General features: G+C 33.2%; 1 protein-coding gene across 7 annotated transcripts in view; it reads right to left on the reverse strand.

Moving 5' to 3' along the window:
• Positions 1-20145, reverse strand: part of STXBP5L (syntaxin binding protein 5L) — a 403067-nt gene that overhangs the window by 121864 nt on the left and 261058 nt on the right. For all 7 annotated transcript variants that reach the window (XM_086675312.1, XM_086675318.1, XM_086675315.1 and 4 more), the window contains exons 15-18: positions 12097-12137; positions 8276-8493; positions 6395-6564; positions 4117-4242 (exon numbers count right to left, since the gene is read on the reverse strand). In XM_086675312.1, the coding sequence (XP_086531438.1) occupies positions 4117-4242; positions 6395-6564; positions 8276-8493; positions 12097-12137 (555 nt within the window). The remainder of the gene's footprint in view (positions 1-4116; positions 4243-6394; positions 6565-8275; positions 8494-12096; positions 12138-20145) is intronic.

Here is a 20145-nt window from a genome sequence, read left to right on the forward strand (position 1 = left end):
CTCTAATGGTGCCTTTTTTTCCAAGAGTTTCTTAATGTTTTTCTTTATGATTAATAATTTTTTAGCATGTTGGAGAAATATTTTTAAAGAAATTTTTAATGTTTATTTTTGAGAGAGAGAGAGAGGCAGAGCGCCAGCAGGGGAAGGGCAGAGAGAGAGGAAGACACAGGATCCAAAGCAGGCTCCAGGCTCTGAGCTGTCAGCACACAGCCTGATGCAGGGCTCCAACTCATGAACTATGAGATCATGACCTGAGCCTAAGTTGGCGCTTAACTAAGTCACCCAGGTGCCCCATTGAAGAAATATTTTCTTAACACAAGTGTAATGAAGATATTCTCCTATAATACCTTCTAGAATCTTTGTATATAGAAAGAACAGTCAGATTTTTTCTCTCTATATTTTTTAATTGGCTTTGTAGTATTTATTGGGGGAAAACCTGTCATTTCCTCTATTGCTCTGTAGAACCAATTTGGTTATATATGCTTGGATCTCTTTCTTCACTCTTCTGGGAGTTGGTCTATTTGTCTATTTCTCCTGTGCCAGTAGAACACTGTCATGACTAATATAACTTTAATAACTCTTGCTTTCCCATAGAACAAGTCTTCTAAATCTATTTCTCTTTAGTATTGTCTTAGTTAATTGTGGTCCTTTGCATTTCTCTATACATTTTAGAACCAGTTTTAAACTTCAAGGGAACAAATATGCTAAAATTTATATTGGTATTATGGTAAATCAATAGATCATTTTGTGAAAACCTGACATCTTTACACTATTATTGAATTTTCCACTCCATGATTTAGGCTTGTTAATTTCTCTTTTTATAGTTTTCTGTGTAGAGGTCTGTGTGTGTGTGTGTGTGTGTGTGTGTGTGTGTGCGTGCGTGTTGGTAGAGGTCTTGATAATCTTTTATTAAGTGTTTTCCTAGATACTTTATTTTATTTTATTGCAAGTGGAATCTTTATACAACTTTAGTTTCTATTTTTTCAGTATATGGAAATGCTTGTTTGTTTGTTTATTTATTTATTTATTTTGAGAGAGAGCACGCACGCATGTGTGAGTGGGAGAGGAGCAGAGAGAGAGAGAGGGAGAGAGTATTAAACAGGCTGTCATGCCCAGTGTGGAGCCCTATGTGGGGTGGATCTTGATTTATGACTGTGAGATCATGCCCTGAGCCAAAAATCAAGAGTCAGAGGCTTAACAAAGTAAGCCACCCAGGCACCCCTGGAAATGTCATTTATTTTTACATCGACTTTGTATCTACTAATCTTTGTATCTACTAATCTACTAATCTTGCAATCTAATAATTTATCTGCAAAGTATTTAAATGTTGTACATACATAATCATTTCTTTCCATTTCCTTCTTTTGTAATCTATATAACTTTGATTTATTTTCCTTTATGTATTGCTCTGGCTAGGTCCTTCAGTACAATGCAAATAGAGGTAGTGATAGCAGTCATCCTTGTCTTGTTTTCATATCAGATGTAAAGCTTTCAACATTTTACGTAAAGTATGAATGATATTTGCTGCCATGTATCAGATTAAGGAAATTTCCTTCTTGGTTTAGTTAATGGTTTCTTTTTAACTCATGAATAGAAGATACATTTTACTAAATGTTTTTGCTTTTTGCATCCCATGGCTTACTTTTATAGTTTTCTATTTTATCCTGTTAATGTGATGAATTACATGAATTCATTTCAAATGTTAAACAAGCCTTGCATTCTTGGTATAAACTAAACATGTTTCTAATATGTGATTATTTTATTGACAGATTTATTTATATTTTGGCTGGGATTTTTGCACCTATGCTTATGTTCTGCTTTTTGTAATGGTCTTTTCAAGTTTTGGCATCAAGTTATATTGTCCCATAAAGAGATGGATATGACTTTTTCTTTCTCAGCTTTCTCAGAAAGTTTTTATTTAGTACTGGTATTACTTATTTCCTAAAATTTTGCTGGGATTTACAGAAGTAGCCACTTGAGCTCGAAATTTTTGGCAGTTGAAACCGTCTATGAGCAAGGTGTCCAAGCTGTCTTTCTCTTACAAGTGTCGGTTCTTCAGAGGCTCTATAGTGACTGTTACCCCCACAGTTACTTTACATGGAAAATATGCTCTCTGACTTATTCTAACAATCTTCAGCTCCTGAACTTGGTGATATACCTTCATACCCTCTTAATTTTGGTATTCCTTGCCTTTATAGGTCAATCTCTTGAGTATAGAACCCTGAAAATGGCTTCAGCTCAGTCATCTACCATAACTACTTGGGTTAGAAGACAAACATATATTCTTGTCATATCAAATAATGGGATTATTGACTGTCCCACGCTTCCTTCCTCTCTTTCCTTCATTCAAGGGAGTTCCTGCCAGTGTATCTACCAAATAATTTTTCAGTCAAGAAAAGGTTCCCCTTATGTATGTTCACATAGAACCTCTACACTGCAAAAACTCCAGGAACACAAGATAAAAATTTTCTTTTTCTTTTAGGCAGTCTTCCTTTCAGATGCCTTCAAAAAGTTTTCTTTGAGCTCATCAAACTTAGCTTAGGGGCAGACTGGGAAGAATGGAAGTAGAACCAAATATATATTTTTCATGTATTATTTGATAAATGATGATTGATTCCAAATTTGGAGGGAAAGATATAGTATTCAGGAAGTGGTATTGGTACAACTCTTAGTCATCAGGAAAGAACTAGAGTTTAATCCCCATTTCATACTTTATATCTAAATTAATGCTAGATAGATTAAATACTTAGATATATTTAAGAAATATATTAAAATAGAATGTAATAATTTTTAATCTTGAAGTGAGGGAAGCTTTTCTAGGTATGACACAAAATCCAGGACATAAAAGAAAAAATAGAATTACTTTAACAATTTTTAAAAATTTATTCATGGAAAAAACCATCCTAAACAATTTCATAAAGTAAACAAAAACAGGGAAAATACTAGCAAATTACATCAGATAGAAAGCTAACTTCCCTACTATGTAAATAGTTTTCACAAATCTATAAGAGAAATACTAACAACTCTGTAGAAAAATGGACAGAATATAAACAGAAATGTCATAGTACAGGAAAACATGTTCCATTTCACTTAAGATATGAGAAAAGTCTACTAACACAATTACATACTTCCTATCAACAGAATGACAGGGAATAAAAAGTTTACACTATTGTTAGGAAGGTAGTGCAAGATCACGTATTCTTAAACATTTTTGAGGGGGTATAATTTGGCACAACTTCTATGGAGGGCTACAATCTAGAAATAAAGAATAATTAAAATTATATTAGCTTTTAAAGGGTATAATACAATCCAACTTTCAAAGAATGCCTGACTGGATTATGTTGTTCTAAGCCTTCTATTGTCTCTTAGTTTAGCCTATTAGGGGAAATGTGAATACTTTTTGGAGGATGATAACATCATTTAGAACCTGAAATTATCTCTATAATGTTTATTTATAAATATATAAGTATATATATGATGGTATATAAATTTATATGTTTCATAAAAACAGAAAGAAGACCAAAAAGCAAATCTAGATTACATGAGGACAATATGACCAAAATCCAAGACAAATCAACTAGATAGAGATAGGGAGTTATCAAACACATATTGAGGGAACTGTATTCAACATGTTCAAGGAAATGAAGGAAAAGAGTGATAATTTAGGAAGATAACAAGAAGCTTTAAAAAGAATCAAATGAAAGGTATAGAACTGAAAAACAAAATAACTAAAATTGAACTCCATGGCTGGATCTACCATAAGATTATAAACAACTGAAGAGAGAATTAGTGAATTCAAAAAGACAAGTCAGAAGAAAGCATCCAAACTGAAACACAAGGAGAAAAAGGATAGAAAATAGAAAAACAAAAAAGAATGTGTAATAACATCCTAACAACCTCCCAACATTAAAAGTGGAAATACTAGCACAAGTCTGACTTCAAGCAAGAACAAATAATCATAGTTTTTATATGTTATTATTTTTCGTATACCATTTCAATCAAGTAAAAATCTAGGTAAAGCCTTCTTTCCATTTTTAGGACTTAAGTATTTTAAAAGAAACATCTCACTATATCAAACATATTAAATAATACAAATTAGAATGTTTAGCTACTTACATTCCATATGCTGAGCTTACAGCAAGACTTGTAATCTGTTGGGGAGGCTCACCATCCACCCACACCAACTGAATAACAAGTTCTGCTTGGTACCCTGGAGGCATCCTCACTGGTCGTGTCTTAACACTAAAAAAGAGAAAAAAGTAGTTCTATCACATATAGTTTAAATAAGTATGCCCATGCTTATCTTCAGAATTTACATAGCATCTTTCTACAGAAATATACAATACCACACATTGAGGGAAGTACACAGGCGGACAGTGTCTTCTGGCTTTCTCAGAATATACCAAATTACTTAAAATTGCTTAGTTTTTTAAATAGCTTTTTAACCAGTCAAGTCCACAACTTCAAATGGCCATTATCCCTTCCTTTTCTTAATTTTTGAGGATGGTATTTTAAATTATTTTTATTATTTACTTTTTTTAACAAAAGTTTTTAAATATTTATGAAATATTTGTTACATATGTTAAGTTATAAATGCATAACAATATGAATGACTTAATCTACCACCCAAATTAAGAGTTGAACATATCCAAAACCCAAATTCCTGCTCATTCCTTCTAAATTTGCTTGACCTGCAGCCTTATCTATTCTAGTTTATAGCAACTTGTATCTTTCCAGTTATTCAGTTAAAAAAAAAAAAGTCATACTAATATCCTTCTCTTATACCTCACATCAATCAATCATCAAATTCTGTTGATGTTACCTTCAAAATATACCCAGAATCTGACCATTTTTTAATTCTCTATTGTGACCATCCTAGTTATGGTTGACAAATAAAAATACAAGACACCCATTTAAATTTGAATTTCAAGGGGCGCCTGGGTGGCGCAGTCGGTTAAGCGTCCGACTTCAGCTCAGGTCACGATCTCGCGGTCCGTGAGTTCGAGCCCCGCGTCGGGCTCTGGGCTGATGGCTCAGAGCCTGGAGCCTGTTTCCGATTCTGTGTCTCCCTCTCTCTCTCTGCCCCTCCCCCGTTCATGCTCTGTCTCTCTCTGTCCCAAAAATAAATAAATGTTAAAAAAAAAAAAAAAAAAAAAAAAAAAAATAAATTTGAATTTCAAATAAATAATAAATAGGTTTTATGTTTTGTTTGGTTTATTTTGTTTTGTTTACTGTACGTATGTCCCATGCAGTGTCTGGAATATACTGATACTAAAAAATGTTTATTGTTTATTTGAAATTTAAATTTAAATGGGTATCCTGTATTTTTATTTGCTGAATCTGTCAGCCCATAACATCATCTCTGCTTAGATTTAATAGCCTCTTTACTGGTCTCCCGGCTTCTACCTTTCCCTTCCATCCCAAGATCCATTTTCAACAAAGCCACCAAAATGATCAATTTAAAATTTAATCAATGGATGTTGAATGTAAGTGATGAATCACTGAATTCTTCTGAAACCAATATTGCACTGTATGTTAAGTAACTAAAATTTAAATTAAAAATAAAATGGTATGTAAAAAAATAATTTGAAAAATAAAATTTAAAACTGATATGTCTCTTTTCTATTCAAAACCCTGTAATGAGTCCCCCTTTAATTAGGAATAAAAGCCATGGCCTTACAGTGGCCTATAATAGGCTCTCTATTACTTATCTGACTTCATCTCTTGCTATTCCCACCCCCCCCCCCCCACTTGCTCTCCTTGTCCTAGCTACACTGACCTCTTCATATGCAAGGCACTTTAAGCCTTTGTTCTATCTATTCCTTCTGCCTGGAATACTCTTTTACGAGATACATTTCAGGTAAATCCCTCATCTACTTTTTGTTTAAATCTCACCTTCTTATCAGTTAAAAAGTAAAAAAAAGAAGTATTATTTTAGCAAAATCATAGCAACCATGAGAGGAATCCTTTTTTCTAACATAGTATTCTTGTAGTAGTGTTCTTGTAGTAGCATTCTTGTAGTGTTTTTTGTCTGGTTGATTGGGGTTTTTTTTGATTCCAAGAAAACTGAAGAAATTCCCTAAAAAGACTTTTTGAATTGGGAGATACCAAGCAACTGGCCAAGTTTCCTCCCTGCCATATGTGTTCCCATTCTATTAAAGCCATATTTTCTTTATGATCTTTCTGGGAAGAACATAAATGCCTTCATAATAAAGGATAAAAATATTGTGCCCTCTTCATAGATATTCAAAGAAAAGACCACAGCACTCCTTGGTTGAGTGTAGATCAATGACAACAACTTAATAAAAGAGAAGAATAATTTTATTTTGTACAGTTTCAAAGTAGTATATGATTAATATGTAAAATTGTTTTAAAATTTGGTAGCAACTCTTACTTGAGGCATGGGATACTGTCCTTTGTTCCTCCTTCACTAGCCACAGTGTTAGTACTTCCAGAAAGACTCCTTGAAGGAAGCTGAGATGAGAGATCTGGAAACGGAGGACTTGTTTCTGGTTCTGGGGTTGTAATATCTTCAATATCATACTGAAGTCGTACCTCTAATGACTTAAAAAAATCAAGTTTTAATTTAACCTAAGTCATAACAATAAGTAACCACATTAAATTACCTGACAACTTTTTTGTAATTATTGTTTTATTCAGATTAATAAGTTCAATTTCAATTCATAGTAAAGTTGAGATATCCCAAATTGATTTAAATACTGGTATTTCAGTATTTGTATTTAAATACGTGGAACATTCACTGGCACTCACAAAAAATGTAAAATATTTCTTAATTCTTCAGAATTATAGAAAAATACCTACTAGTGAAGATAAAGTTTTTACATAAAAAATTCTCCTAAGATAAAGATATAAATTACAACTCCATATATAGTAAAAGGAGAAATTGGTCAGTTATTCCAGTAAATAAAATAAACTGGATGTGTTTACACACACATACATAACACACAAATTATTTGTACAAGGATTTTAGTTTTAAAAAAACAATTCAATTTTGCCCTCAAATTCAGTAAAACATTCCCAAAATAAATTCTAATTTTTGTTTCATTAGCTCAGCTCTTAATTTCAGTAGCTTGCTTAATTAAAAAACATTTGATAAACTGTATTGGAATAAAAGATGATCCAAAACCTTTTTTTTAAATCTAAAAATGTTTAAAAATTAAGTACTTTATGATTACATTCTATGCTTTAATTAAATCGATTTTACAACAAACATCTGCTTTACAATGTAAAAATCAGGATCTTTGAGGCTGAAAACAATTGCTTAATAACATGTCATTATGGGGTGTGAATATAGCAATATTATCAAAATGACTGTTATAATTATCTTAAAATTAAAAAACCCTCTAGTGACAGTAACCATTACCAATTATTGTCAACTATACCTAGACACTATACTAATGATTTTATATAATCCTTATAAGAACCTTATGAAATTGGCATTATCATTTGTAGTTTATTACTACTTTGCATTTTTCTATTTGCACAGAAAATTACATGAGTGATGAAACTGGGTCTTACTCAGACTCTACTACTGACTACTGGATCTTTGTGACTTGCTCAGCATCGTGTAGCTATTCGCTGGTACAGCTAGAATTAAAACACAGACTTATCTGACTCCAAAGGCTGGGATTTTAACTAATATACTTTAACAGGGCAGTACTTAATTTTAGCTGTTGAGGTAAAAAGTTATATACAGGTGTTTAGTAGATAATCTTTATTTTCTGATAAAATGGTAAAATGGACTCAGTAGGGATGGCCAATTATCTATAGATGCCTTAATTTAGATTTAATTTATCCCATGAGAGTATCAGAACAATTAAATTACTTGATTAGTTTAAAATTAAGATTAGGTAAGGTAGCTCATAATTATTTCCATCCTATAAAAATGTTGCTATACAGAAATTAAAAATTGACAAGAAAAGGCAAACTAAAAAATTTTAATAAAGATATACAAAGCCCACATTAATTTGACATTTATGCATAAAGCTACAAATGTCTGTATAAATTCTATACAGACAAAATACATCCTATCTAAAAATACAAGGTTTTGGTACAGAACTGTTTTCATCATTTTAAGCCAAACTATTTTTTAATAAGTTATATAAGTAACAAGAATAATTTAAAATCCTATGAATTGGATTACTGACTAAATACATCAGTCTTGATGGCTTAAAACCATATCAAGCACTAGCCAAAATATATGATAATTGCTTTAATAACTCTAGCTATGAACATTAAATTTTAAATAACTTACCACTATTTCTGTTGTAATTTCATGTCTGCTGAATTTATAAATTATGACATATGCAGAGACTCCTGATACACAGAATATTCTGCTCTCTGGACACCAGTAAATCATCTGAATGGCATATGGATCTTCCTCTACAATTTCACATGTTGGTTTTCCTTCTCCTACCTTCTGTTTTTCAAACACTTTTGAAGTTTTTAGCTTATACAGCATCTGCAGAGTTACTACAAGATATTGAAGCATAGTTATCATCTAATTTGAACTTAATTCTTAGATGTTGTTAAACTCTTTCAGTGTATTTGTTAAACTACTAAAATAGAATCCAAGCAGACAAAATAAATTATATTTTAACTAGTAAGCATTCAATGTCATGAACTCTTATCATAGTTTATTTAGCTGAAGGGAGACTCCAGAGAAAAATAAACATTTATTGAACATATACTATATACCAATGAATTTGTAGGTCCTTTGTATGCATTGTCTCATGTGATCCTCAGAAAAGTCCAATGAAGTGAGTATTTTTATCCTTATTTATTGATAAAAATATTGGGGCTCAAAAAGGTTACAATGGAAATACTAAACCTAATTCTCACCTAAAGGAGACCCCTTAATCCTTTTTCACAATTTCCCCCTTTGATTACTACATGAGAGGTTGATGTTATTCATAGAGGGTTTTCTTCTCCCAACAAATTTCTTAGACAATCCTTAAGATGAGAAACATTTGTAATTTACTACCTAGTAGTATTGAAAGCCCAATAATCTGCAATTATTTTAGAAAGAATCTTTTCTGAATGGCCCTGTATTAGAAAAGGATCAGTTATAATTTTTAAAAACTCTGGGTTTGTGAATTGTTTCCAGGAATTTTTATTTGGGGGAATATTTTTTCCATTTTAGACCCTGATAAGAACTCTCCTATAAAAAGCTCTGATTCTACAAAAGATCCTTAAGAAAATTTCCAAAAATCTGGGAGTTTCTGTCAAAAGTGCATAATTTGAACCTAATCATGAGAAACTTCAGTCAAACCCAAACTGAAGATTATACAAAATAACTGGCCTGAGTTTTCAAAAATATCAATTAAATGAAATAAAGACTAAGAAACAATTCCAAATTGAGGAAAACCCAAAAGATGATAAATGCAATAAATAATTCTCAATTTTCTTTTATTATAAAAGATATTATTGGGACAATTGGTGAAAACCGAGTAAGACCTGGAGGTTAGCAGGTACTGCTGTATTGCCATCAGTATTAATCTTCTGATTTTTATAACTCTAATTTGACTATGTAAAAGAACATCTTATTTGTAGGAAAGATACAGTGAAGTATTTTAGAGGCATGTAATGTAAAAGGAGCATCATATCTGCAACTCAGAAATGGTTACAAAATGCTGTAAGTATATATAAATATATGGAGAAGAAGGAGAGGGAGGAGGGTGGAAAAACAAACGTAGTATATATTGACATTTGGAAAATCTGGCTAAAAGCTATATAACACTTCATGGTATTTTTTTTTTCAATTATTCTGTAAGTCTAAAATTATGTCAAATCAAAACATTTTTAAAATGGGTAAGGCTTTATACCAGATGCTATAGCCTGGCTTCTATGTCAGATGGGGTATCACTCCCTTGATTATTTTATATGACATAGCAATGCTAAAAGGATACTACAGACATAATTAAGGCCCCTAATTAGTTGACTTTGAGTTAATTAACAGAGATTATCCTTAATGGGGCTGACATAACTGGTGCCCTCTCTGAGGTTAGAGAGACACTGCCTCACCAGCCTTAATAAAACAAGTTGCCATGAGTTCTAAAGCTACAAGAAAATGAATTCTGCCAACAACTACATGAGACTGAATGAGGATTCTAAATCTCAGATGAAACTGCAGCCCTAGCGAACACCTTGACTGCAGTCTCAGGAAACCCTGAGCAAAGAACCCAGCTAAACTGTACCCAGATTCCTGACACAAAGAAAATGTGAGATAATATGTAAGTACTGCTCAATTGTGGTAATTTATTAGTCAGCAAATTGAAAACTAATACACATAAAACATAAACTCAATTATTCAAATTCAGTATAACCTCACTTCCTGTACTGGACAGTATTCCACAAAATTGACAAACTAAGTGAAATTTCTTCAATGATATCCATTAAATTGGAACTATGTTCTTATAATTACAGTAAAAATATTAAACATGTTGCAAGCCTTTATAATATGTTTTGAATGGGATATTTAAAAATTAACCTCTTAAAATATTATGCATGCTTAAGAGTGGCATATACTCTAATCACTAGGATGTTAAAGTGTCTTCTCACATTTTAGATGCCAAGGAGTGAATTTGAGGTGGTGGGATGTTACTATAAAATTGTGTTCTTGGAACAAGGTCAGATTTACAAGAAAAGTCCATCCAAAGAAAATCTTTTGTACTGTGGAATTTCTCCCTGAGCCATTGATTTCTATTGTGTGAGTTCAGGAAGGGGCCTCAAAATTCGTGGTTTTAAATATTTTAATCATTTTTTCTTGCTGATGATTTGCTCCATTGCTGAAAGACTCTAGCTTGCAGGCTTAGAGTATAACCAATAATCAACCTTCTTCCCTCTGCTTTTGTGTTTATCATAATCTTCCTCAGAAGCTGTTTACTTCTATAGCTTCAAATACCACTTTTATGCTGCCTCTTCATTAGTTTCCATTCTTGACTGTTCTTCCTACCTGCTAGACATTTTTACCTGGATTTCCTGGTGTAATTACAAGATTCAAACCTCCAGCACTCTCTTATAGTCCTCACCTTGCTAGTTGTTCATCCTCAGAAACTGAGTCATCGCTCACTTACTCTATTCCTCCTATTCCTATTAAAATCGTAAATATCTTCCCAAACTCACATTAAGTATTACCCCATCAAAATACCCTTTCTGGATCTACCTGGTTCAAACAAATCACAAATTTCTGATAACAAACAGAATTCGAGTTGTATTACATTTACAATTCTTATCATACTGTTTGCCTAATAGTCAAATATGTGCATTCATTTATCTGATTTAGTAAATAAAAGTACTATGAAGGATATATACAGATACAATCAATTCTGAAATATCTTTGTGTGCCCTTCAACACTGAGGCAGCCTACCTTATTCCTTAAATTACATAATTCTCAAAAATTTTAAAAGAAATTTTACATTTATCTAATCACTTCTTTTGATTCACATAGGGCTTCATAGACAAATGGAAAAGAAAGTGAAGACTAGTGAGATAAAAGAACTCTTCTAGGACCAGAGCTGGAGGTGAAGGAAATTCCTTCAATAGAGTTAATCTGACAAAGTATGGTAGTTTTTTCAATGTACCTTACCTTTTGTAAATACAACAGGTTGCTGATGGAGACTTCAGTCCTATCTGTTAATATTATAAAGGAAGGGGCACCTGGGTGGCGCAGTCGGTTAAGCGTCCGACTTCAGCCAGGTCACGATCTCGTGGTCCGTGAGTTCGAGCCCCGCGTCAGGCTCTGGGCTGATGGCTCAGAGCCTGGAGCCTGTTTCCGATTCTGTGTCTCCCTCTCTCTCTGCCCCTCCCCCATTCATGCTCTGTCTCTCTCTGTCCCAAAAATAAATAAACGTTGAAAAAAAAAATTTAAAAAAAATATTATAAAGGAAAAGTATAGTAGAGATAGTACTTTAAACTGATCCAACATAGGAAATGGATTTTTATAACACAGCTATATATATATATGCTAAAACTGTATCTGAAATATTAATCATCCAAAGTAAAAAGTGGCAAATGGCTCTGCGTAAATATTAACTGAGGGTTTTCTGTTATAGAACAAGAGACTTAAAACTTACTTGCCGAAGCATCCCAAAATTTTATTGATCCATCTGCATGACTAGATGAGAAATACATTAGCATTAATTATAGTAAATTTCAAAAATTATAGGCATTCTAACTGTATATAAGAGGTATTGCCAAAATTTGATTTAAAAATCCCATTCCAATGAGAATGAATATATGCTAAAGCATTTCTAAGCTCATAACAATGGTTTACTTTTTAAACAATGCACTAAAATCTAAATTTAAAAAAGAACAATTATTAAGATTTGACTGTAGGAATATTTTTATGTGTAATAGAGAACAACGAAAACTGGCCTGAATAAACAATATATTTTATATAAAACTGTTTACACTTGGGGTGGCTGGGTGGCTTAATCGGTTAAGCGTCCAACTTCAGCTCCGGTCATGATCTCACAGCTTGTGAGTTTGAGCCCCGCGTTGGGCTCTGTGCTGACAGCTCAGAGCCTGGAGCCTCTTCAGATTCTGTGTCTTTCTCTCTCTCGCTGCCCCTCCCCCATTCACACTCTCTCTCTGTCTCTCAAAAATAAATAAACATTAAAAAAAGTTAAAAAAAATTGTTTACACTCAATAAAAAAAAAATACCTGAGTTAATTCTGATTACATTAAAATAATTTTGAAGTGAATGTCATAGTGAAATTTAAGTTTCAAAATATAAAAAGCAAATCCTTAAACCTATGTAGAATGATATCATTATTTGGTAATATAATGGCAATTCTATAAGAACTCATCTAGAAATGAAGACGATAGAATAACCCCAACACATTTTATGAGGTCAGCCTTATCCTGACTACCAAAACCAAAAAATAAAATTATACAACCATATTCCTCAAGCGTAGGTGAAAAAATTGTCAACAAAATATTAGCAAATCAAATAAAAAACATATAGAAAGGATCAGACATCATGACTAAGTGCAGTTTATCATAGGAATGTAAGACTTGTTAACATTAAAAAAACATTAAAAATAACACCATATTGTTATTCATCATACTGACAGATTAAAGAAGAAAAACCATATGGTCATCTCAATAAGTACAGGAAAAGTATTTGTCTCCAGCTTTTGGCTATTGTGAATAATGCTTCTGTGAACATTCATGTAAAAGTTTTTGTATATACCTAAAAGTGGGAGTGCTCAGTTATATGATAGTTATCTTTTTGAGAAATTGCCAAACCATATTCTATATCAGCTGTACCATTTTACATTCCCACTAGCAAACTATGTGGTTCTAATTAATCTGTTTCCTTGTCAACACTTGCTTTTCTTCCTCTTAAAAATTTTTTTAGCCATTGTAGTGGGTGTGAAGTGGTATACACAATTAATTGTGGCTTTGTTTTCATTTCCCCAATGACTAATGATGTTAAGCATATTTTCATGTACTTGTTGGACATTTGTATATCTTTTTTTGAAAAAGTCTACACAAATCCTTTGTTCATTTAAAAAAATGTCTTTTTATTGTTGGGCTCTAAGAGTTATTTATATATTATGAAAACTAAACTCTATTAGATATATAGTTTGAAAATTTTTTCCAACTCATTGTTGTCTTTTCACCTAATGATGAAGGCCATTTTACCTATTTTTTTCTTTTGTTTACTTTTATGCTTTTGGTGTAATGTCTACAAAATCTCTGCCATAAAGTCATGAAAGATTACCTTGTTTTCTTTTTTGAATTTTTATTTATTAAATATAATTTATTGTGAAACTGGTTTCCATACAACACCCAGTGCTCATCCCAACAGGTGCTCTCCTCAATGTCCATCACCCTCTTTCCCCTCTTCCCCCTACCTCCCATCAACCTTCAGTTTGTTCTCAGTATTTAAGAGTCTCTTATGGTTTGCCTCCCTCCCTCTCTGTAACTTTTTTTCCCCCTTCTCCTCCCCCATGGTCTTCCTTTTTGAATTTTATGGCTTTAGCTATAAATTCAAGCCTTTCCTTATATTTGAGTTAATTTTTGCATGTGGTATGAAGTAGGGGTCCAAATTTTTCTTTCAAGTTTTTATTTAAATTCTAGTTAGTTAACATATAGTGCAATATTAGTTTCAGGAGTAGAATTTAGTGAATCTTCACTTACATATAACACCCAATGCTCATCACAAGTGCCCTCAATACCCATCACCCATTTAGCCCATGCCCCTGCCTACCTCCCCTCCAGCAGCCCTCAGTTTGTTCTCTATAGTTAAGAGTCTGTTTTCCGGCTTTTCTCTCTTTTTTCCCCACTATGTTCATCTGTTTTGTTTCTTAAATTTCATATGAGTGAAATCAGATGGTATTTTGTCTTTATTTGACTGACTTATTTCGCTTAGCCTAATCCACTCTAGCTCCATCCGTGTAACTGCAAATGGCACAATTTCATTCTTTTTTATGGCTGAATAATATTCCATTACACACACACACCCCACATCTTCTCTATCCATTCATCAGTCGATGGACATTTAGGCTTTTTCCATAATTTGGCTATTGTTGATAATGCTACTATGAATTTCAGGGTGCATGTGTCCCTTCAAATGAGTATATTTGTATCCTTTGGGTAAATACCTAGTAGTGCAATTGGTGGGTTGTAGAGTAGTTCTATTTTTAACTGTTCGAGGAACCTCCATACTATTTTCTAGAGTGGCTACACCAGTTTGCATTCTCACCAACAGTGTAAGAGGGTTCCTCTTTCTCCGCATCCTGGCCAACATCTGTTGTTTCCTGTGTTGCTGATTCTAGCCATTCTGATAGATGTGAGGTGATATCTCATTGTACGTTTTATTTGTTTTTCCCTGATGATAAGCAAGGTTGAGCATATTTTCCTGTGTCTGTACATCTTCTTTGGAGAAAATGTCTGTTCATGTCTTCTGCCCATTTCTTAACTTGGTTGTTTTTATTTGTGTTGAGTTTGCAAAGTTTTTTATAGATTTGGTGTGTGTGGGGGGGGGTGGATGTCTAACTTTATTCTTTTGTATGTGGGTATCCAGCTCTCCTAGCAACGTTTGCTGATGAGATTATTCTTTCTCCTGTTAAACAGTCTTGGCACTCTTGTTTAAAAAAACAATCATAGATGTATGATTTTATTTCTGGAATCCCAATTACATTTCATTAAATTATATCTCTAATCTTATGACATTACCAAACTGTTTTGATCAGTGTAGCTGTGGAGGAAACTTTACAATTAAGAAGTGTAAGTCCTTCAACTTTGTTCTTTTTCAAGATTATTTTGTCTATTTGGAGTCACTTGCAATTTCATATGAATTTTAGGATAACCATTTTCATTTCTGCAAAAAAGCCATTGGGGTTTTGATAGGGATTGTAGTGAATATGTACATCACTTTTGGTATATTATTATCTTAAGAATATTAAATCTTACATTCATAAACATGGGATGTCATTCTGTTTATTTTTGTGTTTTTAAAATATTTTTTGGCAATGTTTTATAGCTTCTAATGTATAAACCTTTCATCTACTTGGTTAAATTTGTTTCTAAATTTGTTTCAAAAAGTATTTTATTTTACTTTTTGATGCTATTATCAATAGAATTGCTTTCTTAATTTCCTTTGTGGATTGTTCATGGTTAGTATACAAAAACACACTAATACATATATAAGATTATGATATCCGCACATAGAGCTAATGTTATTTCTTTCCACTGTAGGTGCTTTTTATTTTTCTTGCCTCACTCTTCTGGATAGAATTTCCAATACAATATGAAGTAGAAGTATCAAAAGCAGGGATCCTTGTCTTGTTCATGATCTCAGAGGGAAAGGTTTCAGTCTTTCACTATCGAATATGATGTTATCTGTGGGTTTTGCAAAAATGCCCTTTACCAGGTTAAGGAAGTTCCATTCCAATAAGGAAGTCACTGAGTTATCTGAATGTTGCTGTTGTGGTTTTAAGTCATGAAAGGGGCATCTGTAAAATGCTTTTTCTGCATGAGATAACCTTATTTTTCTTCCCTCCATTTTACTGATGTGGGTATTACATTGATTTGTGTATATTGAAACACTCTGTGTTCCTAGGACAAACTCCACTTGATCATATTTTATAAATCTCTTAATATTCTACTGGATTGTGTTTGCTAGTATTTTATTGAGGATGCTTGCATCTATATTCATAAGTAATATTGTTGCATAGTTTTCTTTTCCTGTGATGTCTTTGTCCGGCTTTGGTATTAGGGTAAAGCTGGCCCCAAAGAATGAGTTAAAATGTGTTCCCTTCTAGTTTTTGGAAAATGTGTGAGAAGCATTTGGTGTTACCTCCTTCAACAATTGGTAGAGTTCACCATGAAGCCATCTGATCCTGGCCTTTTCTTTGAAGGAAGGCTTTGACTACTAATTCAATCTCTTGTTACAAATTTGTTCAGATTATCTATTTGTTCTGGAGTCAGTTTTGGTAGTTTCTCAGAATTTATCCATGTCATCTAGGTTATTTACTTTGTCAGCATGCAATTGTTCATAATATTCTTTTATAACCCTTTTTACTATGTAAGGTCAAATCCATGTATTCTTTTATCTGCCTGTTCAAATCTGAGGCTGAATCCCTCGCGTAAGTTTTTCATTTCTGTTATTGTATTTTCCAGCACCAGAATATCTATCTCTTTCTCTCTCTCTCTCTCTCTCTCTCTCTACCTACCTACCTACCTACCTATTTATTTATTTTAGAGAAAGAGAAAGCATGCGGGGAGGGGAGGGAAGCCTCGGGGAGAGGGTAGGAGAGCAAGAGAGAGTGAGAGCGAGAGAGAGAGAGAGAGAGAGAGAGAGAGAGAGAGAGAGAATGAATGAATCTTAAGCAGGCTCTATGCTCAGCATGGAGCCCAACAGGGGCTCAATCCCATGACCCTGGATCATGACCTGAGATAAAATGAAGAATGGGAGCTCAACTGACTGAGCCACTCAGGCACCCCCAGGACCAGAATTTCTATTTAGTTTCTTTTTAAAATAAATTTTATTAATACTCTATTTAGTGAGACTTAATTCTTTAATTGATTACCTTCAATTCTTTACCCTTGTTTTCTTTTAGTTCTTTAAGCATATTTAAGACTGCTGACTTAAAATCTTTGTATAGTATGTAAAATGTCAGCTTTCACAGGGACAATTTCAGTTAAATTCTTTTCTTTCCCCTCTGAATGGGCCATGCTTTCTTGTTTCTTTGTATGCTGTGTCTTTTGTTGTTGAAAGCTGAACTTTTGAGCATTAATGAGGAAGCTGTGAAAGTTAGATTTTCTCCCTTCCCAATTTTTCTGTTGATGCTCATTGTAAGTTTTTGCTGTTAGTTTAGAAAAGTCATCACGTAAACAGTTTTTCGAAAGATTGTATCCTTCACTGTGTTTGGCCTCTGAAAACTCTGCTCCGTTAGCTTACTGGTGACCTAGTGATTTGACAGCAATTTCATTAAATGACTATAGCCAAACAACAGCAGCAACAATCCTTTCCATTTCTGCACAGGTTGATCCTGTGTTAGGAAACTGCTGCAATAATAGCCAGGTTATTTCCAACTCTGCATTAGCCTTTACTTACTGTCTGGATGGTGCCTAAAGTTAATCCAAAGGGGAAAACTTAGAATCTTCTCAGGTATTTTCTTAGCATGTATCCAATTGTAGGCAGCATACAGACATCTAGATTCTGCAGTGTATGTGGGAGCTTTACAAAGCCTTTGTTCCCCCCATCTATCTTCTTATACAGCCTATTCTTTCCAAGAGTATAAACTATCTATTGTTTGCCCCTGCTTGTTATCCCTTTCCCCAGGTAAGTGGCAGCTGGTACATCTGCCTTTAATTACTCAGATAAATGCCTTCCAGGAAGCCACTTCAACCCCAGGAAAGCTCTGAGGCAAGGAAAACAAAGGTAAGCCCTTGAGCTAATGCTTCAGGGAGTCACCAAACAGGTAAAAACATAGGTCAGGTACAACTACCATTCTATGGAAAGAAGGTCTGTATTTATTACTCCCTCTGGCACCAGAAAGCTATGTAAGAGGAATGCAGGGTGCTATCTTCATGGCCACCAGTAGTTAACTGTAAATGAGTAAGATAAAAATACCATGCGGTCTCTTAACAAAATTCAGCAGCTTTTTAAAGAAATGAGATATAGTTGACATTTAACATTATATTAGTTTCAGGTGTACAACATAATTAGACATTTGTACATTTTGTAAAATAATTACCATAAGTTTAGTTAATATCCATCACCATAGGTGGTTAAAAATATTTTGTTTTCTTGTGTGAGGATTTTGAAGATTTACTCTCTTAGCAACTTTCAAGTATACAATACAGTATTATAAACTATACCCACCATGGTATACATTACATTTCCATGACTTATTTATTTTATAGCAACTTCTGTCTTCATTAAGCATGCCCCTGATTGTTATAAATTTTCTATTAGATTCTAGAATTCTGAAAAAATTGATTTTGCCAACATAAGCATTTTTTAGTGGAGAAACCAGTCCTCTGTCATTTTCAGTAATATAACTTCCTGATATTTTGAAAAAAATTTTTTTACTTAGTTAAAACTCTCATACAGTACAAATCATAAAATCACACCACAATGAAGCATCACAAAATGAATACAACTGTTTAATCACTCAGATTAAAAAACAGAACATCATCTAAAACCCCTTAAATTCTCTTTTCCAATCACTATTTCTACATCTTCCCCAATGGTTGCTGCTGTCTCGGCTTTTAACACCCTGTATCAGTTTTACCAGTTTTTGAAGTGTCTGTAAATGGAAACAACTATGTTGAGTCTAGTTGATTTCAGTCAATAATATGTATTACTGTAATGCATGTCAGAATGTCAACTTGATTTGTGTTACAGTGTGAAACAACAGATTAAAAAATGATGAACACTGGGCGTTGTATGGAAACCAATTTGACGATAAATTTCATATTAAAAATTGCTGTTTAGAATTCCACTGTATGAATACACCACAGCATATTTATATACTCTAGTATTGTTAAATATTTATGTTGTTTCTATTTTGGCACTATTACAAATTGTGTGGCTCTGAAAATTCTTGAAAACTCTATTTTGGAGTACTTAATACAGGTTTTTATTAGATATATATCTAGGAGTGGAATCAGTGGACTCACCTGAATTCTTAGGTGCTGCCAAAGAATTTTCCAAAGAAGCTATAACCAATTCGTACTCCCACTAACACTTTAAAAGAGTTCTAGGGGTACATGGTGGCTCAGTTGGTTAAGTGTCCAACTCTTGGTTTTGGCTCAGGTCATGATCTCATGGTTCATGGGATCCAGTCCTGTGTTGGGCTCAGCGCTGACAACATGGAGCCTGCTTCGGATTCTCTCTCCCTCTCTCTCTGCCCCTCACCCCCAAAACTAAATAAACTAATAATAATAAAAGACTTCTAGTTGTTCCACATCATGAGGAAAAGGTGCTGATAGTCTCTTTAAAATTTTATCCATTCTGATGGGTATGTGCAATGTTATTGTGATTTCAATTGACATTACTCTGAAAAGTGATGAACACCTTTTCATATGCTTATGACCATTTGGTTACTTTGTTAGGTCTCTTGGCCAATTTTTTCTATTGAGTTTACTGTGTCTTTTTCATATATTTATCATAATTATTTATATATCTGATATAAGCCCTTCACTACACAAAATGTAAGAGTCTTCCCTGTAACTGGTATTTTCAGTGTCTTAATGGTGTCTTTTGAGGAAAAGTTCTTAATTTTAATGTAATCTAATTTATAAAATTTTCCCTTTCTGGTTAGTGCTATTTTGTATTTTCTTTACAAAATCTTCCAAAACATCAAAAAGATATTCTCCTCTATTATCCTCCTGAAGCTGTATTGTTTTCCTATAGCATTTAAATCTATCATTTACCTGAACACATTTTTATTATGATGTGTGGTAAAGACAGATTCCATATGAATATCCAACTAAGCAGTATAATTTTTTTTTAAAAGATCCATTCCTGCTTTGGAGTGTCATGTTCATAAAAAATCAGTTATCTTATACATGGGATATGTTTTTGGACTCTCTAGTCTGTTCAGCTTTGTCTGGCAGGGTCCATATTTCTGCCATCAACACACTATCTTAGTCACTATAGT

Source organism: Puma concolor, chromosome C2, assembly GCF_028749965.1.
Source record: "Puma concolor isolate L17-30 chromosome C2, mPumCon1.1.hap2, whole genome shotgun sequence".
In the NCBI taxonomy this organism is placed as follows: Eukaryota; Metazoa; Chordata; class Mammalia; order Carnivora; family Felidae; genus Puma; species Puma concolor.